This window comes from Pezoporus occidentalis, unplaced genomic scaffold, assembly GCF_034315485.1.
Source record: "Pezoporus occidentalis ecotype Australia unplaced genomic scaffold, CSIRO_AGI_Poc_V1 ctg83, whole genome shotgun sequence".
Classification (NCBI taxonomy): domain Eukaryota; kingdom Metazoa; phylum Chordata; class Aves; order Psittaciformes; family Psittacidae; genus Pezoporus; species Pezoporus occidentalis.
Window position 1 is genome coordinate 4,084,486 of NW_026916192.1, and position 27,969 is coordinate 4,112,454.

The 27,969-nt window shown below is 37.9% G+C and overlaps 2 protein-coding genes across 7 annotated transcripts; one reads left to right on the plus strand and one right to left on the minus strand.

Moving 5' to 3' along the window:
- Positions 1–98: 98 nt before the first annotated feature.
- Positions 99–27,885, minus strand: RTF2 (replication termination factor 2). 3 transcript variants are annotated; one of them, XM_062604018.1, is made up of 9 exons: positions 27,740–27,885; positions 26,562–26,656; positions 26,364–26,457; positions 26,030–26,169; positions 24,814–24,892; positions 8,743–8,856; positions 5,245–5,287; positions 5,055–5,147; positions 99–2,633 (listed from the first exon to the last, which is right to left on the minus strand). In XM_062604018.1, exons 1-9 carry the CDS (start codon positions 27,806–27,808, stop codon positions 2,452–2,454), a joined length of 909 nt encoding a protein of 302 aa, XP_062460002.1. In that variant the 5' UTR covers positions 27,809–27,885; the 3' UTR covers positions 99–2,451. The 3 variants fall into 3 exon arrangements, with proteins under 3 accessions (XP_062460002.1, XP_062460000.1, XP_062460001.1); XM_062604016.1 differs by having other exon boundaries at positions 5,233–5,287; XM_062604017.1 differs by lacking the exon at positions 5,245–5,287.
- LOC134156175 (beta-1,3-galactosyl-O-glycosyl-glycoprotein beta-1,6-N-acetylglucosaminyltransferase 7-like) lies at positions 11,894–19,140 on the plus strand. Of its 4 annotated transcripts, XM_062604012.1 has the most exons (7): positions 11,894–11,968; positions 12,231–12,341; positions 14,839–14,966; positions 15,424–15,518; positions 16,296–17,327; positions 17,766–17,861; positions 18,562–19,140. In XM_062604012.1, the coding sequence occupies exons 5-7, from the start codon at positions 16,352–16,354 to the stop codon at positions 18,786–18,788; spliced, it is 1,299 nt and encodes a 432-aa protein (XP_062459996.1). In that variant the 5' UTR covers positions 11,894–11,968; positions 12,231–12,341; positions 14,839–14,966; positions 15,424–15,518; positions 16,296–16,351; the 3' UTR covers positions 18,789–19,140. The 4 variants fall into 4 exon arrangements, with proteins under 4 accessions (XP_062459996.1, XP_062459999.1, XP_062459997.1 ...); XM_062604015.1 differs by lacking the exons at positions 14,839–14,966; positions 15,424–15,518; XM_062604013.1 differs by lacking the exon at positions 15,424–15,518 and having other exon boundaries at positions 11,916–12,341.
- Positions 27,886–27,969: the final 84 nt, after the last annotated feature.

A 27,969-nucleotide genomic window follows, 5' to 3' on the forward strand; every position in this document is an offset into this window, starting at 1 on the left:
GTCACTATTATTTCCTGCCCCAATGAGCAGGAAAGCCTGTTCCCAAGTCGGCAGGCTGGACTTTGCCTAACACATTATCAAGAAAAGGGAAACAAAACTGCATATTATGTTGTGTTGTATTCTTTAGCAAAGTAATAGCTTGATCACAAGAATTAAGTTAATTCCTCTTAGGATTTACAACCGATTTAAACAGAAGAATAATGCATTCCTATAAAGCACTAATAGGACTTTAACATGTATTGTCAAAACAGAATTAGACTGCAAAAGAAGGCCTTACTACAGTATATCTTTTAGTGTAGTAATTTCATTATCTGTAACTAACAACTAATAAAGGTTAATAATGAAGTAGAAAAGAATACAGAACAAGGAGAACAAAGCTGATTATTAGACACGCATACAAACCATGGCTGAGTGCTTCCTGGAAGCTCAAGTAAACCTCAAACTGTTTGATGTGAGGTATATAGGCATTCCCATCGTCGGAAACCAAAACTGCTTACCACCATACAAATTCTGCAACAAGCCAATTTTTAATTATACTTATCAAAATAATAATAAAATCCTAGCAGTTTCATTCAACACACCTGAATCATGGAGACCACCTACACAACTAAACACAGCATTTGAACCTGCAATTCACTATTGCCAATTAGAAATGGGGACAGTTTTAAACATAAATTATGAGGATAATGAATCATTTTCATGCACAAGGTAACAATGTAACATCATGCAGTGGTTTTACAAGCCTCCTACTTTCTGCATTTCTATTCTGGTTAGTTTGTGCCAAGATTATAAAAGCGTATTTTAACAGAGGAAGAGAGGAAGGTGAAAGGGTTCCATCCCTCTCTCTGGTCATTTCATGTCATTATTATTGGATTTAAATATTCAGCTGCTATGGAATTGCTATGGAACATTAACATTTTAAAAGAATTCCTGCCTTTGGAAAATAGCTAAGAATACAAGGGGCAAAGGAAAGCCCATAAAAAGTTATTCTGTTGTAGCACTGACCAAATAAGCACTTGTCTATCAGTTCAACTGACAATGAAGCATTATGGTCACACAACAAGAGCAAGTTTCATTTAAATCAACATCTCAGGGATCAAAAGTATAAATATAAAAGCAAAACTGAGCAAGTACTACACCTAGCATCTTCCTGTAACAAGCAGTCGTTGCTTCCTGGTAAGAGTTTTATGTCAGAAATGTGTGCTACAGATGTGAAAGCAGCACATTTCAGTTGCCTGCAAAGTGCAAGAGAAACGTTTGCAAAAGCTAATCCAGCCTGGCACGGTTCCCTCCATCAGTCACCAGTGGATTTGATTCCCCTGACACTGGTGCCCACTTATTTCTCCCTAAAAAGCCAGTTGAGATCTGCCTGTTCCTGTTCTGTCACCACTCATTTCTCTCTCACCCTGTGCAAATGCTTGTATTTTCATGTAAGCTGCCAAATTCAAAATGGCAAATTGCTCCTCAGAGTTACACAGAACCTTACTGTTTCAGCAGAAAAATAAGGAAACTCATAAGTTTGTTCCATTGTATTCTGATCCTCTGAAAAAAAGAAAGCTCACACCTGGTAATTCTAACTTTAAAACACACACCCAAAAAGAAAACCCTCAAAACCTTTCTGGGGAAACCCCAGAAAGCTATCGCAGGCTCATCTTTGTAGATAACGATTTACAAGGGAATACTTGGTTATTAAAAACAGCCTACAACAACATGTACAAGAAGAATGCTGTACAAACAGTTTCATTATTATCCATTCATGTACTCCATCAAAAGGCAAATTACTTGAAAATACTTATAGAACCTTTAAGAAACATACTAGCTCTACCTAGTTAGCTGTCAGAAAGTTACAAAAAATGTGAATTTCTGTACTAATACATTGAAAACTATAATTGTAGTTGCAGCAAATATCAAATATGAGGCAGGAATTGTTTCCTGTGAGGGTGGCGAGGAACAGGCTGCCCAAAGAAGTTGTTAAAGGCCTAGCTGGATGGGGCTTTCAGCAACCTGGTCTGCAGACAAAGAGGTTGCTGCCCGTGGCAGGCAGTTGGAACGGGATGATCTTTAAGGTCCCTTCCAACCCCAATAATTTCTTGATTCTGATAACACAAGAGGACAGTAGGCAGATCCTCCTCCTCTCACTGTTATTACTGAGGACACTAGCTGCTGTGAGTAAGAATGACAGCATCCAACTGGGAGAAGAAAAATTTATGTGCAGATAATCCATTTTAGAATCAGGTCTGCTGATACAGCATGGGTTCTGGGGATCTATTTCTTACGTAATAGAAGCTGCAACTAATGCAAGTTTGCTAGTTATCCATAAGTTTATAAACAGTTTACAAACTGCATAATCCCAGATAGCATCAGATTACAACAAAAGTTCTGTATCAGTTATAGAAAAAGCCTTAGGGAAGAAAAGCAGTAATGAATGTTACATTCAGGCTCATCATTATTTCAGAAGCAGTATGCTGTGTGAGTAACCCAATTGGAACACTCTTCCTTTGAACGCTTTGCTGAGCTATGCGATGTAAAAATAGATTTGTATGCTTCAGACTTCTCACTGTCCGCAATGGATCTCTTCGTAGTAGTAGCAGAAGCCTTATTGACTTTTCCTGGGACAGATGAATTTCCATTATCTGACAGAGAGAAAGGAGTAGAATGAAGCAGGCTTAAAAGCTTACAACCAATAAAAGTATTTAAATAATGATGGAAAAAGGTATTAAAAAATAATGCGTGCAGAGATTAAGTATATACATTTTTCAGGGCGATTGCAAATATATCCCATAACCATAGTCAACACCAAGTATGTTCATAGCTTTTAGAATTGCTCAAAATGCATTTAGAAATCTTGGAGAGGGAGGAATTCTTTCCTACTTGTGTAAATCCCTTGCACTGTAATGCAGTATTGACATTTATCCCTCTACATGAAAAATGGCTCTGAACTGTTGTCTTAAGAAACATGAAAGTATTCCACCACCCTGAAGTATTATTTAGAAATTAGCTATCAAATGACAAAAGCTAAACTTATGACATACTGTCCCCAGGGAATCTTTCTCCTCCCTTTATTCTTTGCAGAGTCATTTATGACCAATAACAATGGCCTGCATAATTTCATATTTGGGATAGGAAAATGCCCATCCCTCTGTTTCTGATACAATCTCTCTCAGTGTATTACATCTATTGCTACACCCCCGCTCCCCCAACCTCTTCTTAACAACTGTTAAATGTTTTCCAAAGTTGAAGGACTATTTTAAAAAGAACATGCCATCTCTTGCACAAAGAAGTGAATACATAAAAGTCTGCAGAAACTCAACATATTTACTTCAACTCTGGCAAAACAGCATGTAAAGAGCTAGTAGGGAGCCTGTCTGAAAACAGATTTATCTCTGATTTCTGCATGGAGTCAGAGGAATTGTATGCGCAATCCTGAATCATCATAGATCAGACCCTTTTTATTTTTGGAGAATGCTGCTTTTAATGTCACCAACAATTGTCTGGAAAGAATTACCAAATACTGGATCTGAAAGAATGAATATGCATGCTGCAAGTCCAGAAACCTTAGGGTGCCATGTTCACAAATTAATTCCTATGCTACTGGCATTCCTCAATTCACAGATCTTCCTTTATTTTCCCTTCTCTCCTCTTAACCTCTTGCTGGCCAATATAACTGCTGCCAGAAACATAAATTATTTACCTGACATTTCAAAAGGCATATGTTTTCTTTTACACTCTTGGAAGACAAAGATACATAAACTATTATTAGAATTACTAGGTTTCTAAATATTCAAGAGCAATACTCTGGAATGCAATATTCTTAGAAGTCTATCCTTTATAAGAACTGACAGAAGGGAGCAGGTAAGGCATTTCTGATGGAAATTCTCCCAGCTGCTCACATAGTTTATTTACAGTTCATTGTTTAAATATTCTTAGTTTCTTCAAACTGAATTTTTCTGTGGCTGTTATGTACATAACTGAATACTCCACGTGGAAAGCTCATATTGACTTTAAAAATGGACCCATTCCTATAGTTCTGAATGAAAACACTGGAGACATTAAATGACATAATTTCTGTAATCTCATAGAGAGAGGGCACCATTCTCTGGACTACAGGACTGCAGAGTTTACTCATAGCTGCATGAGGTGCATAAGTACATCAGTACGTCCCAAAGTTACATTCCACTGCTAAAATGGAGGACTAAAGGTCAAGCTGTTAGCTTGGGACATTTTAATACACTTCACTGAAATAAACTACCATAACAGATTTCTTGACCACTTGTACTTTAGGAAAACTACCAATTCTCCTCACGCTACCTCCTAGCTAATAAAACAGATATATACCAAACCCTCGACTATACCACTGTGTAAGTAAGAATCTCTAATCTCATTTATTCAAGTTGGTTCCCACCAATTTAAAGTAATATTGGAATGACATAGACAAGAAGATCTGGCTGGTTTCAGAGTGAAAAAAATAAAAGATACACTGTGGTGAAAAGTATTTATTATTTTTATTAGTTATCTGCATCACTACAGCACTTGCCAGTCACAAGCACAAGCAGAGAACCTGTTGTTTTAGGACTATAACAAGAAGTTAGTCCCTACTCTGTGAATTATTTACTCAGAGTATAGGATGGATGATAGACAGCAGGTGGGACAAAGGCAAACTGTGCAGAATATGGAAAACCAGACAAACAGCAGCCATTATACACTTTCTGCAGAGTCAGTGTTGTAGATTTCACAGATTTTAAAGCAAAGCTCTAACAAAGACTTAAACTGAGTATAGTTTCTATTGAACAAGGAGATCTGTGCATGTTCACAAGGCAACTTCCTACTTCAGCTTGGAAAGGCACACTTTCAGACTTCTGAAAGAGGGGGTTCTTTGAAAAACTGAGCCATGACATCATGGCTGCCCTGAAGACAAGAAGTGAGCAGGTAGCTTCTCAAAACTATGGTACAAAATAGCCAGAGAAGGATCTCTCCTGCAGTGTTTTTTTTTTTTCAAAACAGAACTATTTGTTTTCCCAGGTTTTTCAAACTTAGATTGAAGAAGAAACACCAACCTGAACTTTTGGTGAGGGTAACCTGCCTCTTTTCCCCAGAACTGGAACTGATACAGTCCTTTCCATCCTTAGCCTTTGACGGACCTGGAGAATCTATGAGAGAAAAAAAAAAAAAGAGGGATCATGAATCTGCTTCACAACTCAGAAGGCTACACAGAATTTGGAGCTGTGACTTTACCTTCAGTGGTACCTTGCTGAGAAGCTGATTCTGCTGACTTGGATTTCTTTGATTTCTGAAACAACACAAACAGAAATCTGGTAACGTACCAAAAGGATATACAATTCCAAACTTGTATTTGATAGACACACAACTTCAGGTGTTACATTTTTATGTCTTACACGTCAGAAATTTTCCTTCCACCATACTGATCCACACTTTTGCATTATTTCTATATGAAAAAATAATAACCTTGGGAACCTTGAAGTTACCTTAAAGAACATTCTGCAGGCCAAAACTAAACTGTCTGGATGCAGTATTTTGGTTTGTATGCTTTGCAGGGGAGGGTGTTATCATTAAGGTAATCTGATACTCTGAACCCACATGGCAGGACAGTAAATTGAATGACATTAAACAGAACAGTTAACTGGAAACAACAACATAAGAAGGACATGGAGCTGCTGGAGCAAGTCCAGAGGAGGCCATGAGAATGATGAGGGGCTGAAGCACATCCCATATGAAGACAAGCTGAGAAAGCTGGGGCTGTTCAGCCTGGAGAAGCTGCAAGGAGACCTCAGAGCAGCCTTCCAGTATCTGAAGGGGGCCTACAAGGATGCTGGGGAGAGACTCTGGAACTGTAGCAATAGTACAAGGGTGATGGGTTCAAACTGAAACAGGGGAAGTCCAGGTCAGATATAAGGAAGAAGTTCTTTACTGTGAGGGTGCTGAGGCATTGGAACAGGTTGCCCACGGAAGTGGTAAATGCTCCGTCCATGGCAGTGTCCAAGACCAGGTTGGGTGATATGGTCCAGTGTAAGGCATCCCTGGTTGTGGCAGGGGGGTTGGAACTACATGATATTAAGGTCTTTTTCAACCCAAACCATTCTGTGATTCTATGATTTTTCAATTAAAAATAAAAACAAAACACAAAACCAGAATAATCCTGCATCTCATATCCACTTAATTTCATTTAGTTAACACAAAACCTCCTGCTAGTAACTTTCAGTAACTGGGGCCTTTGCTGCAGGATTACTTGGGAAGATGCAAATAGTTAATCTAAAATTTTTAAAAGCATCTGTGAACCAGATTTTCCAAGTTAATTTATATTTGTCCAGATTAAAGCACACAAAACCCCAAACAACAGCAACAAGAATCCCATTAATGGCTTTGATGACATAAATGCCAAGCTGAAAAAGATGTGTTAAAGCAGTCATTGGCACTGTTATTACAAAAGATGACTGTATACATTCGGAATGGTGTACATATGTCAAGAAAGCTGCACAAACTCAAAGAGAATAAATAAATTGTGTTATAAAAATTAGCAAAAGCCAAGCTGCCAAGAATATGGTTAATGCTTGAGGGAAAAATAATGCTGTACCACACGTTGCTGCAAAGCTTAGCCAGAAGGTGGTGGCAGAGGGCTGCTATTCTAAAAAGCAAACTTTCATCTCCTGATCCTCCAGTGCACATGAAAAACCTCTTTTCAGGGTGCTTTACAAAGTTACCTCCAGTAGCTGGCACCTGAATTATGAGATTTTAAACATATGTATGCATATATATTATATAGAAGTATATATACATTATATGTATTTCATTATAATATGACATAGTTGAGCTTGAATAAATTTTTACACTAGTGCAAGCTGTGCCTTCCTTATAATTTGTGTCATGAGTATGAATGAAACGAGTTTGTACTTCATGCTCCAAATACAGTTGGTCCCCTTTCTCTCCTTGCCAAAAGGAACGGAGGAAGACACCTGAACAGCAGTGCCAACAGACCCAAAACTAGAAACTGTCTTCCAATATCAGGACTGCAGCTCACAGATCTTGGATTAAAGTGAATAGTGCCAGTGACAGCAGAGAAGACTGGTTCTAGCTGCAAAAACATCAGCTTGTGCAGCAAGGAAGGCAGAACTGCAAAAAAACCTTGAAAACTTGAGGATGAAATGCAAGACACCTGCTGAGAGATTTGCAAATACTGTACCTGCCTGTACTGTAAGCCTCCACTAAGCAAACACAAAATATTTGCATATTCAGCCAAGGTATATTCAGGCCAAAGCATGATTTCCTTTTGTCTGCCACCATAAGTGACCACGCCAACACTGTAAAAGAGAACTGGACACCACACTTAGGTGGTACTTCTTTGTTGCGTGTAAGCTTTGTTCCAGCTTTCAGACTATTCCAATTTACTTGAACCAAAGCTATCATTGCTTTGTCAGGGCTACCTTCCTAATGAAAATTGAGCACAACCAACCACTGCTTTTGGGGCTGATTACTCATCTACTCAGATCTCCAATATTCTATCATCAAATTATCTGTAAAATTCTTTAAAACATTTAATTATAAAGTACTGGGAATAAAAACCCCACAAACATCTGAAGAGACAGCACGAGATTTACAGTACTGCTTTTATGCAAAAACCTATAGGATACTAAATGCAGAGGCTATAAACACAGAGGAAAAAGAATAGCAGAACTTGTATGGGTAACCATTCTTTTGTTGCATTGCCCAGGCCCAGTGACGGTGTATTGATGTATAAAGACCCCATGACACGAAGGAATTATGTGCTCATAGGAAATTAAACAAGTATTTGACTCAAAACAATCCAGGAAAACATTTGTATGCCATCTAATCCTACAGGCAGGCAAAATTAAGTGCAGTAATAGGGATGAGATGATGGACCTCCATCTAAAGTCTCTGTGGCTGAAAGTGTCAGATTCATGCTCTTGAGAGTCAACCAAATATGCCTGCACTCTGGACTGAGTCAACACTGACTTTTTGCTTGCTCTGTCATCCTCCAGAGCAGCAATGCCAGTTCAGAACACCACAAAAATGTTGAAAGAAGTCCCTTATGCAGAACTTTCATTTGACAGTACTGTACCACAAAACAACTACTACTTCACAGAGTAGTACACAGTAGTGCATTGAGTAGATCAGCAACTTTATTTACATGGCATTTTGCCTCATCAGATTGAAACCAAAAATAAATGCAAAGACCTCGACATTGCGGCAGGAAGTAGCATCACCAGTAATCACCCAGGACTTTAAGAACCACAAAGTATGTAAAAATTTCCCAGCAGTGGTCTTACAGAATCAGACCAGGAATCTACATACCCCAGTATTGTTTCTGACATTGGCCTCAGAGGATACTTTGAGAGCAAACAACTAATAACCTGCCATCAGGTTAAGATTTTGCTCATTACTAGAATTAACTAATACAATCTCTATTCGTTTCAAGAAAGAACTTTCAAGAAAGACCTGAAGCATAGCTGGCATTGAATTCTGTGATCTTCATAGCACTACACACTGCTCGCTATTCAAGACAGTTTCAGTACATACAACTTCAATAAGCTATTAGCAAAATATGCTCACAATCCCATTACTTTAAAAAGTAGCACTGATACAACACAGCTCACTGAGTAAATCCTTCCATCTGCACAAAGGTTAGCAAAACTATGCAATCTAAGAGCAGACCGCATTACAGGCAAGAACTGTTTCAATTTTGTTTTAAACAACATGTAAAAATATTACCTTTTCTAATTTACTTTTAAGTCTTCTATCCTCCATTCTTTTCTTCAATACTTCCACATCTTCTTTATTGCCATTAAGGATAATCACATCTTCCTCTTGAAAGGGAACACCACACTTAAAGGAAAAAAAAATGGACAAAACCAGTATTACTTTTAAGGTCTGTATGCTGGCTGACCTTTGCTAGAATTAATACTGTGCTTAAGCTCTCCAAGGAGATCTCCAGCCCTTCCACTTGCCGCTGTGTCTTTTCCAATAGTTCTGTTTTAATACAGTCTAACATGTCTTCTCACTTAAAACGTCAAAGGGAAAAATCTCAGTTGATTTTACCACAGAGCAAAATAATACCAATTGGCAGCATTCCTTCTTGAAAAGTAGAATAAATACTCATCTTACAAGTGAATCATGAACTTTTGATAACCAATTTAAAAGCAGCTCACATATCAATCTGCACAGCAAACTCTATAAGAAAAATATATAGGAAAATATTTTGTTCTTGTCCAAAGCCTGTTCCATTAGTAACAAAAATTGCAAATTATTTCATTATGAGTACCAACACTTTTAATTATTATTATTTTTTTTTAAAGGAAAGGTCCCATTGTGTATTTTCCATCCATGGGTTCCTTGTCTTACTAGCATGAAATGTACAGTGACTAGATTAAACAAAGTACTCCTATCTACAATCTACTCAATTTTCTGAACCCCATAGGTAAAAGCAAAACACTAAATTACTTTGAAATATTGTTTTAGTTATGAATGCATTTCATAAAGACCTAAGTGTTATGCCGTGAATTTGTCTTTCAACATAAGGAGTAACATTTGACAGGAGCAGTTTCTTTATATTGACTAGGAACAATGACAAAGGTGTTATTCCTCTGCATTGACTAGGAACAATGACAAAGGTGTTATTCCTCTGCATGTCGAGCAGACAGCATGAGGGAATTTTTCTCCCCAACACTAGACAGCAAAACCTGGTTTGTTTGGACTTTTTTTCTATTTAAAAGATTATTTTTTAAATGACTCTGGGGATGAAAAGGGGTCATAAAAGCAGCATTATTCATTAACCCAGCCTTGCTACCTCACTGTCAGTCATCTGATCTATTAGACTCTGCCAAGTTTCAAAGTATATTTGTAATTAATCTGGATAATGCATGTAATGTGGTTCATGTAATTCCCCATTTGCTTTATGATTGAAGACACAAATGTTTCACTGTGCACATTTTTGATCAGTTGGCAAAGTCAGTACATTGACTATAACATTTTCTAAGATCTCAATTTCTTTTTCCTTTTTTTTTTGTTATTTTGTTAAATCCAGAAGCTTTCTGTTAATGTGGAAGATCAGTTAATAACCCCACCTCTGTCACTACTCTTCTGTTTTCTAAACAAAGGTTTGCAGTAGGAATTAAACAAATGAAAGGACATAGGGACAGTGCTTTGACTGCAGTCTGCAGTGATGAACACATTTATTTAAATGTATTTAAATATGTATTTAATTTTAAATATGGATTTTAAAATGTATTTAAATTTGTTTCAAAATGAATCTGAACACAAGTGGTCAGTTTTGCAAATTTAGAAAGATTGCTCCTTCAGGTTAAAGTCTTCTGGGGTGTATGTTTGATATCACAGGGTCTCCCTTGCTGTACCTTGTTTATATTGGGACATTAACTACATAGGAAGGTACCCGCTGTAGTTCCTTTATGTTTTTGTAGCACTTTAATAGAAGATATTTCTAAATGAGACTGAACTTGGAGACTACTCAGGAATGGACAAAAGCATTAGACCAGCAGCTTGCAGATCTGAATGCAAGATTCGGTCTGTAACTGAAGAAGAGTGGGATGTTATCTGAAGGAGATGCTGAACAAGCAGCAAGGATGTTGTCTAAAAGGCCTTCCAGAGTCCAATTATAAAAGTGCATTCAAAATTGTTTATATCTAAATGGCTTAACATGCTCGCATCACGGAATTAAAGGCTGTTCAAATATGATCAAGAAGTCTCCGAAGTCTGATAGTCATAAATTTACATACCCTACATATCATCCCATGTGTATACACATACACACACACACACACACACACACACACACACACAATATCAACTTTAAAAAACACAAACCCAAAAACCAGAAAACAACCCAAAGGCGTAAACTTATAAGATTCAAGGTATTATGAGCTGTAAAGGAGATATTAATTTTGACATAAATCTAATCTTTTAAACTAGTAAAAGAGATAGCTAAATTACTTTTTCAAATAATGAAGACCTAAATTTCAAGTCATTTTAATCTGGTAGGATAGTTGCTTACCTTTCTCAGAGAATAAAACACATGACTTTTGTTAGTAATAATGAAATCTTAGTTTAAAATGATTTCCTGAATTCTAAAGTTTACATTTGTCTCTTAAATTTCAGCTACATAAGACAGTAACTGTACTTCATTTTTTGAGGCCAACTACTTTTGACAGTGAATTTAGGAGTTTTTTGGTACAGCATCTAAGATGTAGTTCCACCCATGACTACTCCATTCATTACAAATTGACTTACAAATAAGCAGGCAAATATCTTTGTATATCTAGATGTTTACAGTAGTACAATATTTGACAAACACAATTTTCGACACTGCCACCCTACTCAGACATACAATGGGTCAAAGACTAAATGATAACTTGGGAGAAGTGGAAAGTCTCCTACATACTAATTCACAGAACACAAACTTTCATGCAGCAGTTGTAGCATCTCCTACAAAAACACTGTCCAAGCAGAAGCCTCTATTCACAGAGCTTCCCCAAGAGTCAATGACAATGTTGTAACTGCCACACCTGCAGCTGTGCCTTAATTTACTTCGAGGTTTTCTCTCTATTTCTGACCAACATGCTATTTTTATCGGAACATGTCCAAAATACACCAGCCTTCTTACTTGCTTCCAAAACTCCAAACGTTCCCAATTCCAGCAAATTTCAGATGCTAACTTTTCACTTATTAAAAGCCTTTCACTTACTAAAAATCTTTATAAAAGTAGTATTATTCTGTTTCAGAATGAGGCATTTCATTTATCTTTTAAGCTTCCAACTACTAGAAATGACCAAAGGCATTTCTTTGCTATATTTATTTGCTGCAAACTGGAAAGTTTCAGCAAGCAAACAGTTAAGAACTCGGGGGAGGAGGAGAGGGCTGTTTCTTTCCCAGTTCTCATCAGCCAGCATGCTCGGTTAGCAGTGCAGAGGTTAAAGCCTCTGAGGTAAGGCAATACTATTTATAATCATCAGCAATGTACTCTACATATTTGAAAGTCTGATTTCGGTCCTTTAAAGGCTGTCTGAGAAAGAGTGGCAACAGAATTTAGAGAAGCTAAAGTTTTTACTCATTACTGTGAAGCAGAGGAAATTTCTGAAGCCAAACAGCATTACTGCAGAATAAATATGCTAAGCATTGCGGGAAGCCAGATGAAGCCCTAAATGAAAACATTCCCGTTAATGTTTAACCCCTTTCACTTACACCAGATCCCCACACAAGCGACAGAATGAAGAACACCGTCTGAATTCTGCTGAAGGACAATGGGACTCTCCATTTATTTTTATGATGCTGCCGTCTCCTGGCTAATTTCATACAAGGTAAGACTGGATAAATTAGATTGCAGAGCTTCAGATTTCTACTATTCCTCTATTAAAACACATTTTTATTTTTGTAAATCAGCAAATATTTTCACTTCAGAAATATTTATTATATTTATAGAAATATTTAATTATTTCACTTAAAATACTCAACTCTGCCATAAGGTTAATACTTCATTTCTTTTTTACTTTGTCATAGAGGTAGTGTATGATGGAGGTCATTACTACTGGTGTCGTTTGCATTATAAAAATCACAGTACTTAGGAATACTTGTTATGCTCTGTTCAACTTCATTTTTATACCCTCTAACTCAAGGGTTTAAATAGCTTTCATAGTACTTGTTTGGAACTGTTATAAAGTCAAATACACAATGAAAAAAAAAACCAATGACAGGAAAAAGCTCTATAAATCTGTTGAGTATATACCAGTAAACACCAATACACTATTTTTAAGGAAGAATAATGTTACATTTCTAAGGCAGGGTTAATTAGGTTTGATGAAGAAATTTTGTTTTACTTGATATATCACAACACAGAAGCAGGCTCAGCACACTTCCCCAGGCTGAAGCAAAAATGCAAAGTAAAAAGCAGTTAAAAGCGCTGACTTTTAACATTTAGATTTTAAAGGACCAAATTAGTATTCACCTCTTCATAAAATGTTTATACTAATGCCTGTATAAACCCCTTTCAGACAAAAAACAGACATAAAATATTTGGGAAGGAGCAGTTAATACATTTTAGCCATTTTTAAAAAAAATGATGTATTCCTAAATTGTTTGGTTCACTGAATTATGAAGCTTTAAGAACTACAATTTAAACTAAGCTTTAATATTAAGCAAATACAAAGCTTACATTTTAATCTAAGCTTTAATATTAAGCAAATACAAAGAGTACAGGCAAAATAGAGTATTTAGAGGTGAAATAATCCAGCCCAAAACACTGTGGCAGGAAGGAACTGCAAAATGTAAAATGATTTGCTACTGTGAACTGCGGAGCAAAGTACACAGCTAATGGGGTCTGGATTAACTGAGATATTTCACAGGCTTCTTTTCAGGCATAAACGTAATTCTACTTTTCTCCAGTTTACCTATTTAATTGAGGTGGAAGAGCTTAGCATAACAACAATTTTCTGTTAAGTAATATCCATAACAGCAATCACGAAGTTGCTTGAAAATCCCTACAGTGTCAGCCACTACTCTCAGCACTTCTAAAAATTAAGACAACTTCACCCTCCAGATTTAGAAAATGTCTGTAACATAGAAAAGGTTGAGTTTCAAATGCATTCTGATAACAATAAATACCTATAATGGCACTCTTGCATAATAAAATTTAAAAGGCAAGATATCACAGACTGGATTATGTCTGGACAGTGGATATGCTCAACAGTATGACACCTTGCTCTTCAAGGGCAGGAAGAAATACAGAAATACAGTAGTGTAGTCCTTGACAGGAAACAACAGCATAGGGGCTAAAGGATTCTTCTAAGTGGCAAATTTCAAATGCAATTGGACTAACAGCACCAATTCTAGCTCTAGATCTGGTAAAAACAGAAAAATCAATGCTTTCATTCTATAATACATCTTGCGGCTAAAAGATGTCAAGTTCTGTTCTCATAGACAAGGCTTCCTCATTTAGTCGTTCCCCAGAAACATATTAACACTGGAGAAGGAATTATTTCTTCCTACCTGATAGCATGGTGTTTGTGTACTTTCATGCTGCCATGCAAAATACAGCTTCTCAACACCTCATGGTTCAATAGGAAAAATCCATAGTAAACACTTAACAACCTGAAAGATCCCTGGAAGCTATTACCTGAAGGGTAATAAAAAAATCTAAGTGTATGATACAAACAGCTTGATTCCCCAGGGAACTATCCTCTGCAACCTGTCCACAAAGATGTATTTAAGGAAAAAAAACGATGAGCATGCTCATGTACATCATCATGTACAGATGTTCTATATTCTAAGTGGGTATAAAGTCCCCGTTATTTCTACAGCTGCCCAGTGCCTTCAGTGTAATTTTTATGTCCAGAATGAACATTCCCTGTGACATACCATAGGGATCTCATCACATTCATTAATTCAGAGCAACCTCAATGCTCCTCCTGGAATTAGTTTTTCTGACTCCATGAAAATCTGTGCTTCCCGAACAGACACTCCCTCTTCCCAACTTCTGCCACTGGGCACATCATGGCCATATGCAAATCTATTCTTGGCTCCGGCAGTCAGCTGGTAGCAGGCCACAGCACTGGCGTACGTCATTTTTACTGCAAACCCCTGGCTTTCACCTTTTGGTGGCATTCCTTTTCTCCTCCTTTCTGCACAATACCAAAAGGTTGACATGGATTTGATCTGCTGAAGCTTTTCTTCAAAGGAATCAAAGACTCACATCAAGCTTGTTTACCCAGTAAATGTATCCCTTGGGAGCCATGAAGAAAAATACATTCTTCTGGGACCTGATTTCCTAATGTTTTTCTTTGGCCTATTCATCCAACACAGACTGATGAGCAGTACTGACAGAACATACAGGCAAAATGGATGAACCCTCCACCTAACATTCAACTCCACTTTCTGGAATGCCAAGTGGAAAAGAGGCATTCTTCCAGCATGAAATCCAGTGCATACCAGTAAGGACAATTAAATAAATACATTCTTTCCCAAAAGCCTAATAAGATTTTAAAATTGTGGTAATACAGAGTATCCATTCTTTGGTTCAAATGCTGTATTCTTAATGCTTTTTGAACTCCATGTCTCATTTCTACTACTTAAACTAAAATGCCCTCTTTATTTTCAAGCTTCTAAGACTGATGTATACTGAGTTTTCATTAAAAGAATTATCATCTTCTTCTTTCTAATGAAAACCCCAGAGCCTTCTAACCACAACAGCACTCTTTATAAACGCAGATTGCTCTCTTTCCCTATGTAAAACCAAGTATGTTGTGATGTTGATAGCTGCAAAGCATGAAACGTTTACAGGTGAAATACAGTAAATAAATTCACTGAGCAAAGAAAAATAATGTCTTAATTTAACTCTTACAATTAATGGCAGTTGAACCCTTCCTCCACCCGTGGTATTTTCTCTAGGAAGTTCTACACCAAATGCTTCAAGGATAAAGCCTCCATGTAACTGCTGTGGGATTTAGTACCGCTGCACTCTCATTCTTCTGACTTTCAATAAGGTAAACATGAGGAGAAAAAAAAAAAAAAAAAAAAAAAAAATCACAGTGGAAAAACTCCTGTGCCTATACTGATGTAAACTACAGTTATCTCAATGTTAACCCTGGCAGTGATGCACTTAACTCTCGATATGCACACATGCTAAAAATAAGAAATGATTGTCTGCCATGTTCTGTTTTCCAAAGCACTAATACAAAGATGGCAGAGAAAAAAAATAAATCACATTTGCTGCCTGCATAAAGATAAAACCCAGTGTATTTTGTGGATTACATTTTAGTCTCTTCCTTTTGCTTGTTTAATAATTTTTTTGCTGATTTAATTTATTTAATTCTGGTCCTCTGGGAGAACTTAAGGTTTCTTAGGCCTTCAGGAAATCTCAGCAGCAGCTGTCCTCCAGCACACAGTGCTCACACATCTGCCCTGTTCTAAAGCTAGACCTTGACCAACCCACATCACTGGACTCACCCACTGAGACATACCTGGCCTTAGAGGAGAAGGCTGTATCCAATGGATTAGCCCTCCTCCTTGATCAACTAATGAAACATAAAAAGCCATTTTTGGTTCTTTGGATAATTTTGTTTGTCCTAGAAAGACTGCTTCATGGCTCTGCAAGTACCATATCCAAGGGCTGAGTACACTGCAGCATGAGTATGGGCACACAGAGTTCCTCCTAGTAACTGGAAAGAGTAATCTCAACATTTAGATACATCACTAACATGTCACCTATTAATAAATTATAAAAGGTTCTCTCCATCTTTCTATCTCACTTTTTCTTTCAGATAAACTGAACACTTAATTCAACTACAATGAGAAGACAGTATCTGGAAAATAGAAGATGAACCCACTCGATGCAACAAAATCAGGATTTTTACTCTGCATTGCTGTCTGCATGTTCATCTACACTTTCATCTACCTGAAGGATATACTTTCTGAAGGGCCAAATGAACAAAAATTTAATGCAAATATAGCAGAGTGTGGATTTTACCCGGATGAGCTTTGTTCAGCTCTTTTTGCAGGGAAAACTGCTGCCTTTAAAATTGGAAACTCTTGTCAGAATACCTACCAACCTAAAATACTCAGCTGCATTCAGACTTCATGCAACTGCTCTGTGGTTTTGAAGACACTGCATTTTATCACAAGACCACTGTCAGACGAAGAAGGGAATTTCTCCTTGGCATACATTATTACAATTCACAAGGAGCTGGAAATGTTTGTAAAGCTGCTAAGAGCTATTTATATGCCTCAGAATATTTACTGCATACATGTTGATGAGAAGTCATCACAGGATTATAAAGCTGCTGTTCAAAACATTGTCAATTGTTTTGAAAATATTTTTCTTTCCTCAAAAAGAGAAAATGTTGTTTATGCAGGATTTTCAAGATTACAAGCTGATATTAACTGCATGAGAGATCTAGTTCGTTCCAAAATTCAGTGGAATTATGTTATTAATCTATGTGGGCAAGATTATCCCATTAAAACAAACAAAGACATTATACAATACATTAAAAGTAAATGGAATGGTAAAAATATGACTCCTGGGGTAGTTCAACCACTTCATATGAAACATAGGACACAAGTTAGTTACAAGGAGTATGTACATTCTGGAATGTCATACGTGTATCCAACAAAGAATACAAAAGCTAAACCTCCATATAATTTGACTATATATTTTGGTAGTGCTTACTACATACTCACTAAAGAATTTGTAGAGTTTACACTGACTGATGCACGTGCAAAAGATTTGCTTGAATGGTCAAGAGACACGTACAGCCCGGATGAACACTACTGGGTCACACTGAATCGCTTAAATGGTAAGATGTATGTTACTTCTACTATGCATAACCCCTGGAGCAACAGCACTGTAAGGCCTCTGATATGGAGAGCTAGTGAGCTCCAATTCAGAGCTTAACACCACCGCTTAACTGAGTCACATTGCATAAACATGGTAATTTCTTCAGCCTTGATGCTGCCCTTTCAAAAAGTCACATCTGACAGCCAAGAAACAAAGCCTGATTCCATAAAAGTACTACTTAACATGCAGACCATTAGCTAGAATAATGTTGATTAAAAAGGAGGGGGTTTTGTTACAGGAAAGCTCTTGCTCTCAAGGAATTAAAACTCATAAAGCTGAGAATGATGCAAATATCTGTAAATAAATACTGAACATGACTACAGTTAAGTCTTCAGCAGTGAGAATTTTCCCTCTAATAAGTAGAAAGAAATCTTATCAGAACTTTATGTTTTTAAAGATGCTCCAGGGGCTACACCACATGCAGACTGGGAAGGAAACATACGAGCCATTAAATGGAAAGATCAAGAAGGAACCATACACAAAGGCTGCAAAGGTAATGTGAATTTCAGTAATGAACTCAAATGTGACTCACTGATCAGCATTAATGGCAAATTACACATTATGCTTTAAACGGGGTATTAAATGTGCCTCACTGGTCACATGTAACTTATTTTGGAAGTATCAAAACTGAAAGCCGCCTTACTCCAGTGTATCCAGCTTCTGACATATTCTTGTAAAGACTGTCACAGTATCCATATACTGACAACTTGCTTTCAACCTCCGATTACCAATGCATTAACTTGACCGATCGGTTTTCAGCGAAGGATAGGGGTTTTTCTGACAGGCATGCCTGCCAGGCATTTTCATCAACATTGGATTAAATCTTCTTCAATTGGAACAATAATAAAGAACAGTGCTGACCACATGCAAAACCACAAAATGTTTAACTGTCTCAACTCAGCACAGTAAAGTACTGCATGGTTAAACAGGTATCCAAATAGCAGTAGATCAGAACTTCACCATGTCCAACTACAAAACACAGTATTAAGCAGAGCTGGAAGTGACATACCCATTGGTGTAAAATACAAAAGCAAACTCTTGCCTCTATGTTTAAGATCTAGCATTATCCTACAGATATATTTTTGTGATGCTCTATGTGAAATCAAAAAGTTCTGTTAATAACACTACAGAGCAATACTATTATTCTGTTCAACTTTCTGCTGCTTTCAGATAACTTCAGTTTGTCTTTGCAGGTCATTACATCAGAGACATTTGTGTCTATGGACTAGGGGATTTGCAGTGGATTATAGAGTCACCTCATCTGTTTGCCAACAAATTTGAGCCTGCAACATACCCACTTGTTATGGACTGCCTAGAGAGACGCTATAGGCTTAAAGTACTGCACCAGGCAGAAGTCCCCATCGAAGATCACTGGCGTTTTCAGGAAGAGAACTACTTCAACATGAAGCTGAATGTTTGAGCTTAACTAACATCTAAACAAGCGTTCAAAATACTGACAGAAATGTTAACATTCTTAGCCATAGACTTCACTCTGTGCATTATAGCATAAGTACAATACTGTACTACCAGCTTGCCAGTGAAATAAACAGTTCTTATTTATTACAGTAAGATAAACAGCTACAATTAATGGGTTAATTCTCAAAGAAAATGACGTGTCTGAATCTATAATTTACTAAAGACAAGGGGGAATTTCATAATCCTTTAAGTGATACATTTAACTGGAAAAATGCATGTTCCTTGTGTCCTTGGCAAAAAAAGGACTAACCAGTATGAAAACAATAAAATGGATGCAAGACCGAACAAAGATAAAAGCACAAATTAAAGTCATGTCTATTGTATGTATTAGGAACCAGATTATTCTGAATAACTAAAATTTCAGAGCTTGTAGATATGCAAGTGACAGCTGGTTTCAGACACAGCCCATTTCACTGAGGATTTTTTGTTGGTTTGTGTCTCTCTCTCCCCTCTTTTTTCCTTTTTTCCATGGCCAGCTGCATCTCTTAATTTCATTGTGTAGCATGGCAACATCACTCCTGCCCTGGTCAGGCTTTACTCCTAATGTAAAGGGGGGTGTGTGTGTGTGCGCGCGCGCCAGAACAGTAGTAGAGGTCCTGCGATCCTTTAAGTCCCTGTTCTGTAAGCTCTGCAGGGGCTTAGGGCAAGTAGACATAGGAAAGTTGAGACCAGGGAACAAACGAAAATGGAGTGAAAGCAGTCTTTCAACCCCAGTGTACATGAGGGAAATCAAACTTCCCTGACCTTGCAACAAGTCTGCAACAACTGGAAATAACACTGGGACAGGCATATCATTTCCCAAACCTTCTGCAGACCAAAAGCAGCACTTGCTGGTCTATACTAAGGAAGTGCTTTTCAATACACAACATAGGCATAATCAGGGAACAGCAATGAACAAGGATCAGCCCTTTTCCAGGCAAGAGCTGCTCCTGCCTCTTCAAGACTATGAAGGACACCAAGCCAAAAAGATGGGGGATTTAAGGAAACAGGATATAGGTGCTGGTCTTTTCTACAATATAACAACTCTTCCACAGGATTAAAAGTCTTATAAGACCATCTCTACACCCTGTCTCCAAAAGTCTTTAGTTAGGAGATACTGACAGAAGGAGACTAGGAGAAACCTGAATTGTGACAAGTTGTTTCAAACTGTTCATCTCCCTTTAGAAGCATTTTCGTGAGAATGCAGATGAAAGTATCATTCCAGCAAACCCAAATAAACTACTAGCTATTTTGCTTGAACTCTGATGGCAACTAATAAAATATAGCCTGTTACTTATAAGCTCACTTGATTAGAAAATACAAGGTATTAATACAGGTCTAGGAGCAATTTAGATGTAAGCTTCAACATGCATCCAAAACATCAGTCAATTTTTACAAGAAAACTGACTTACAGATTAAGCATTTTTCCAAAACAAACAAACAAACAAACAAACAAACAAACAAATCAACAAATAACCCAGCAATAGAACATGAAAGCTTCCTACTACAAACTTATTCCCAGGTTCCTGGAACTGCACTGCTCATTTTCCCACACGAATTTCCCAGAAATATAAATTTCTTCCAAATGAACTTTAACCTAAAGAAAGCCCATCTGGTCTTTCTATTTATCCAGAATAAATAAATCTAGTTAGTTACAAAAACTTATAATATCAACCCAAAGGCCGGTATTCAGTTTCATGTATAATTCAGGACTTATTCTGTTGCTAAATACTGCTGGAGATGCCTTTTTTATGCCAGGAAATACAAGGAATAAAAAAGAAAGGCGAAAAAGAGCCAGGCAGCATGCTCACACTGAGCTTGTGGAGAGCCCCTGTAAAAACCATTAGTGAAGCTAATGGGTCTCTGGCATGTATTAATCATAGCAATATTCATAATTAATCTCCAAACCACTCCCAACCCACAGAAGGGCACTGCCAGCATTAATCCACTCCATGCTGTCTTCCAAAGCGCAGCAAATGCAGTATCTAGCTTTTACCTTTCATCAGCATCACACAGAACAATTGTTGTGTATAGCTTCTGAACTGAATTAGAAGGATAAAGTCAGTAACAAGGTGCTCTATAACATGGGCTTATTTTGCAGAAACTGAACAAGTCAAACTGGGAAAAAACATCTGCACAAATAGCCCTCTTAAAATATAATTTAGGTATGAATTTGCCCAGATCAGTCTGACCACACTGGAGTGTGATCCACTTTTCCTAAAGGATTTTGTATCTTAGACAGAATTTTACATCTATAAACCCCCAGAAAATACATAACTGAACCACCCCACTGTCAATCATTAAGAAGCAGTATTCTACACATTAAACTGAGTGACCATGACCACATTATAGTCTTGAGATAATTTTTACTTCTAACAATGGTAAACAAATTAATAAAACTGTCAAAAGCTGAAAGCATTTAAACATACATAAAAATCATTCACAGAGTTCTGTACGTGTTATATCAACCAACTTTTAGATCTCAGCAGCCAATGTTTACTAACTTTTGGTGACTATTGATCTAAGAGCAGTGTCAAAGTGACTTTGTTCAAGGAAACACTGTGCTCTGTAACATACTGCATACACATTACTCTCTATCTGAAAGACGCATACATAATTTCTGTTTCAAAAAGCACATGTTCAATAGCTCTGTATCTAAGTTAAACATGTGATTGTTTTATATGGCAGACTTTAATAGTTAGGGTACTATTTCAAGTGTGTATTAAGAGTCTGTTGACTCCGAAAACAATTCTAAAATAAATTTCAAGTGATGTAAGGAATTATGTTTTAAAATGTAATCTTTTCCTTAACTTCCAGAGTGACTCCCCAGAGGGCTTCCACTGCAGATTCAATAACCACTGTCCCATCTCCAAACTACCTCTAGCATACTACAGCAATTGTAACTTCTTAGACAGGGGACTCAACACTAACAATTGGCAACAGTGGCTTTTTTGAACCTCAAAACATGAAGTTAAATAGATGCCATCCATGCACTCCTAGGCACTTCTTTCACTGCATCATTTCCACAGGCATAACTTTGTCAAACAGCAACTTCCAAACAAGCAGGCACCAAAGACTGCCCATGGAAGAACCAGGAAGCCAGTTAGAACAGAAATTCTAAAACATTTAATCACTTTGGGCCCCACCAAAATCAATGGACCAACAGAGATTAGCACTAACTTACAGCCTTCAAGATCCCATCAAACACAAAAAGAGCAAGTAGAAACAGTCTTGCTGTTTTTTTTTCATTTAGTAGTCTGTTGGAGAATTAACAATAGGCAAGAATGTCCTATTCAAAAGTACAAGTTTCAATTGCCATGTCGCATGTAATTCTTCCTGAAGCATAGGAAGCAAGAGACAGCAGAAAACTACTATCTTCAGGGCTTCTGTGCAGAATATATAGCACCAAATTCTTATCTGGAATCAAAGTTGTTTCCCTTTCTGCTGATTGGAAGCCCTGTCCTGCACATTTTAGCATGTGACTTGGTACAGAGTTAACATTTTTTCTTCTTGCTGTACAAAACCTCAAAAACATGGCTCAAACAAACTATGCTTCTGTGTAAACAGGTATTCCATATTTTCTTTCTACTCATAAGTTGCTGTGTTTTAGAAAAAGCTCTTTTTCAGTCTAAACAGTTAGAAGCTTCAGAATTTGTCCCAAGCACTTACTTCATCTAACAAGCTCACTCTCCAACATAAAACACCATAAAAACATTCTCATTGCTCTTTCAAAAAGTCTTTGGCCAGGGAGTTTAGTATTTTGGCAAGACCCTTCAAAGCCTCCCTCAACACCGCTACAGTGTCTGACTGTTTGCTTGCCTTAGGGTTTCTCACTTTAGCGTTATTTTTTTTCAACTTGAATCCTTCAGTATATTGCTACTTAAGATGTGAAGTGAGAAAGAACAGTTTACTTCCAAGGGAGGCACATCACTTAGAAAAAGGCCTCATACAATTACAGTTGCCTCACTAAAAGTCCTCCACCCATGACAGTTTCACATTCTTGTGCCATGCCCTAGTACCAGTACAGTCTTTTTAACAATTCCAGTAAAGCAGATAAATACATGTATTTAATATTGTCAGCTCTTTATGTAAGTTTCTGTGGAGGCAAAATGTGGTTTTTTTTTTTTTAAAGAGAACTCCAATAGAAAGACTGCTTCATCCTCCCTGTACCTAGACTCCATAAAGCCTTTCAAATCTAGTACTACAGAAATGCTGAATTCTTCATCTCGGTGTTTTCCATTTCCTTGAACAAGACAAAATGTTTATATGAATTCAGCTTTTTCCTGAACACTTACTTTGTGACCTGCATATCACTGCGCAAACAGATTGCTCTATTTCTTGTATGAGCTGCAACAGAAAAAATCCTGAGAAGAAAACTGAGCAGTGAGAAAACTGTCTGGTCTGTGGGGCTTCCCACAAAGTAGTAAGCATTTCCATGAGTGAAGCCAGGCAGCCTGCAAAGGGAGCAACCTAGTTTCACAAAGCACAACGTTTTGTGATATGCACCTTGTAGCATGTAAATATATGCTCATTATCTAGTTCAGAAGATCTCGTTTAAGGTATATGAGCAGAACTGTTGTTTGGGCTGCTGGGTATCTGTATTCTCTGGTGGATGTTTTCATTGCATCACTACAGCATCTGTTTGATAGAGTCCTTTGGGAAACTTGCTGTTTACAATTTAGCAGACTATCAGGAGTGCTCTGTAGGCTCACAGACAAAATTAATGCACAAGAATATCTTGTTTTGAAAGAGCTTTCTCGTAGTGGAGAACTGGCACACAGCTCTTAGACTGACACTTCTTTAGTTTATATCCATGCTATAAACCTCATCCACTGGGATGAAGTGAAAAGAGATTCTGCTAGCTGAAAAGAACGGAAAACACAGCATAAACAAGCAAATACAGTAGTTAAATTCTTTTTTAACTACTCTCATCATGTTGCTCTCTGAAGTCACATAATGCCTCTATGTCCAGACGTGGCAGGGGCACCTAGGGCTGGGCGTCTGGGCACACACTGGCAGACAGAAGGTGGCAAGAGTAATACTGTAGTCCACATGGATCTCAGGTTGCTTTTCATTTCAAAAACGATACTGCAATTCTTAAAATACAGTGGGTAGGACCAGTAAAAATGTGCGTATGGCAATCTACAACATTCCAACATTCTGCATTTACTTTTTTTGTGCTTTGAAAGAGCATGGATCACAAGAGGATTCTATTTATTAATTTTAAAAACTCTAATTCTAGCATATGTATAACAGACAATTATGATTTTTTTTCTTCATTCCAGTTCCAGTTAATTTACTATATATGCCCCATTGCTGCATAAACATAGAATGTGCTGGGGGAATGCTGCTAACTAGCACTTTAGATATAAACAGTTAAGTTACCAGAACACACAGCAACCAGTTCCCCATGATCTTATTTAGAAAAGTTCTGGTCCCTTCTTTGTTCCAATGGAGAACGAGAACATCATCAGTGTATATCCAAAAATCTACCAAATCACTCTTCAACTTTGCTCAAAGGAAATGTGGACTAAAACGGGTTCTCCAGGGTAGTCAGCATTGTCCCCCATTGTCCAGTAATGAAAAGATGACAGACTAAGTTATATTATATCCACTTCACTATTTCCAAAAGTGTCCTTCTGAATATTGTGAAGAATCAACATGTGTGAAAACATTTACATGCAAACATGAGGCTGTCCTAAATACTGATTATTTAAGAAATCCAGAAAACATGTGGGATTCATTTAGTTTTTACAAGATCATCAGACTAGCCAAACCATCTGATTCCTGCATTGAATAATCAAGTTACATCCATCCCTCAACAAAATTCAGATTAAAAAAACAAGCTTTACAATAGTGGATGTGAATGCAACTGTGTATGTACATATATATATACGTACATACACATACACTCATATGTATGTATCTGTGTATCTATCTGTGGAGGTCAGATGTGACCCTACTGCTACTAAAGCTAATGAAAAACTCACCTTATGACAAACTTCCGATTTAATTTCTCTGAGAGCACGTTCAGAGAACACACAGCCACAGTTTCTCAAGAAGCAAAACCTTCAAAGAGAAGAAGACAAGACATACAATTGTTTTTAAGAAGCCCTATTCAGTGCTGATTTAACACAGAAACAACACAGCAATGAGCTAGCAGGACACAGCCAACTTCTTTACAAATTCTTGCAGCTAATCAAAGTATCGGCATCTTTAAATAGATTAAACCATAACACATTTTGTTATTTCATTCTCGGTGTAACTCATCATGGGTTTACGACAATCTCTCAAGTGGATCTTAGCAAGACAAATGCTCTTTGAGATGTTTTGGTACATTTGCTATAGGTCAATACAGGTCACAGAACCACAGATGGTTTGGGTTAGAAGGGACCTTGAAGCTCATCCAATTCCAACCCCCTGCCATGGGCAGGGACACCTTCCACTAGAGCAGGTTGCGCCAAGCTGGCCTTGAACACTGCCAGGGATGAGGCAGCCACAGCTTCTCTGGGAAACCCGTGCCAGTGACTCACCATCCTCACAGTACAGAATCCAGTACATAGACTCAAGTGTTTATTATCTCCCACTCACATAACCAGCCCTCCCTATTATGTGCTCCTCTCCTTTAATGCAAAAAGGTATCTCGGGCATCAAATACTAAGAAGTAAACAGGATTTCAGCACCAGATAGTCTTCTGTTACTTCCTTTGATCTATAAAGACAAAATTTTATCAATTTCTTATGTAAGCAAAATCTGTTTTCCAAATCTTCTATTTAATTTTAAATAATGTTTTAAGTTCTTTTTAAAAACTTTCAGGGATTTTCAGATTTATGCAAGTTTCCACAGAGAAACAACAATAAAAATACATTTTTAAGCACCTAAAATTTCAGTTGATGCACACAGTAAAGCCCCCAAACAACTTTTAGTCACTTTTTCTCTGCAAACACTGCCCTCTGTATTCCCTTATTGCATGTATAAATTAATTTATGAAAGGGTTAACTTTTTATCTTTCCTCTTGAATATAAAAAGACAGAACACTTAGCAGTCTCAACTCCCTCCTTTTGAAATGAAGACAAATATTCCCCACAAAGGCTTGAGCATACATGTGATTTGCAACACCATTAATTCAAACATTTTTACCTACTCTATATTCCGTTTAGCACAGTAATGACTTTTAAAATAAAATCCAGAAACTTCAATACTGACCTATGTCTTCCATTCATTTCTAATCCCACCACTGGGCATATGAAGCGTGCAGACTGCATGTCATCATATTTGTCACCTTTTATACTCTCTTTATCACCACTCCAAGCTGGATTATCTGCAAGCTTTAGTTCTGTTACATTCTGAAAAACAAAAATGTAAGTCTTAAGCTATTTAATAATCATTCTTAAGCCATGATAACATTCCCTAAGATTTTTTTAGCGTGATTTGCTATTTTTAACACTTTTAGTGTATGCTAAGAAGACAAGCAAACTGAGGTCTTGTTGCATGTTTTAACTTTCATGGCACTCTTCACTATTTGACACAACCTGTTTACCTTGATGCTCTTGATGTGTAATGCAGCTGTCATAGGAGTTTTATCAGCTGACTTATCCAACAAAAATTCAATGATGGCATCTTTATTATACAACCTGTAATATAAAAAAAATTAGTAAACATATTTGATACTCATAACATTCTTTCAATAATAAATTAGCACCTTTTATTACAGTGGTCTATAAGGAAACATTCATACCTGCCCAGCTCACAGGCCACAATTGGGCGACGCAACTTCTCCTGACTCAGAGCACAGTAGTGCCATTTTGCCACCAATTCAGCATTTTTGTCAGCCTGAAGGAAAAACAATATACTTCTGATTTAAAAATAGCTTTTGTATTTGCAAATTACTTAACCATAAAAATCAAGTAATACTTGGAGCTTTAATCAAATCTGCAGGTATCTTACCAAACCTACTTTCTACACTCAAAGCTTACCCATTAAATAGGTTTAGCAAATCTTTTTAGCAAAATTCAGTATCAGCTTTGAGAGTTTACCTCTATTAACTTTTCCCGCATTATGGGACTGGGGACCTATCTCCCTCATCTGACTCAGATTTCCTATTTTTTGCCACTTCCACCTGTCCCTTTCCCTCTTTATTCTTTTTTGGTCTTCACATTTTCTCCATTGCCCTCTTCCCTCTAATTCTTCATCTCCCCCCTGCCTGGGTCAACTACCAGATCCACTCCCTGTAAGGACCAAGATAGCAAAAAAAAAAGCAAATATGGGGATATTAGGCTGCTACCTGCTCCTCCAGTCTAAATCCACAAATTTTATGACAGATAAGGCCATAAAAGAAAGGCTGAGGTTCACACCTACTCCAATAGCCTGGTGTGGAGAGGAAAAGGATTTTATTTACTTATTTTACACCAGCACGCAAAGTTTATCTACACTTTCTAATGCTTCTTGTGAGATTTTCCCAAACTTTCATCCACCTATATGCACAGAGGATACCATTGTATATTCATTACCCTAAAACATCAGCCAAAAAGAGTCCAAGCACCATTCAGAATACAGGCAGATGGAATGCTGAAATGGCCCAGTCTGGCCACACTATTAAACTACTTATTAGAAGCATTACCATCAGACACCACCCCTCTAGGTGAAGGCAGAATGCCCCGTGCCTGGAAAGCCCTCCAGGACAGCCACAGATCTCCGCTGTAACTGCCACTAGCGCCATAGATGCAGACCAAGAGGCGGTACCCGCAGACAAGCGCTTTCCCCCCCGTTGCCAACCGCCAACCTCAGCGAGCCGGGCGGCGTTCACCAGGCCCTCCCAAGGCCTCTTCATCGGCCGCGGGCAGGGCCTAGGCTCACAAGGCCGGCCCGACGGCCCAGGCCGCGCTCCCGGCAGCGCCCCCCGCAGCCCCCTCGAACCTTCTCGACTTTGCGGGGTCCCTTGACCAGCTCATGGCGCTTGGGGATGGTGCCACCATCGCATCCCATCTTGCTCCCCCACCCGCAGCGTTTCCGCGTCCACTTCCTCACAGCACAAACACTTCCGGAGATAAGAAGCACTTCCGGCGCACACGGCGAGTCATGGCTGCTCCATAGCAACCAGCCGGCTGGGGGCGTGGCCACAGCTCAAGGAGGGAGGGGTGGGACGG

Excerpts from the sequence above, each read along its gene's own strand:
- LOC134156175 (XM_062604012.1), top strand. The coding sequence starts at position 16,352 with ATGAACCCACTCGATGCAACAAAATCAGGATTTTTACTCTGCATTGCT. Across the intron at positions 17,328-17,765 it reads CACACTGAATCGCTTAAATG|ATGCTCCAGGGGCTACACCA; the intron begins GTAAGATGTATG and ends ATGTTTTTAAAG. Across the intron at positions 17,862-18,561 it reads CATACACAAAGGCTGCAAAG|GTCATTACATCAGAGACATT; the intron begins GTAATGTGAATT and ends TTGTCTTTGCAG.
- RTF2 (XM_062604016.1), bottom strand. The coding sequence starts at position 27,808 with ATGGGATGCGATGGTGGCACCATCCCCAAGCGCCATGAGCTGGTCAAG. Across the intron at positions 26,458-26,561 it reads GTGGCCTGTGAGCTGGGCAG|GTTGTATAATAAAGATGCCA; the intron begins GTATGAATGTTT and ends TTTATATTACAG. Across the intron at positions 5,148-5,232 it reads TCAGCAAGGTACCACTGAAG|ATTCTCCAGGTCCGTCAAAG; the intron begins GTAAAGTCACAG and ends TTTCTCTCATAG.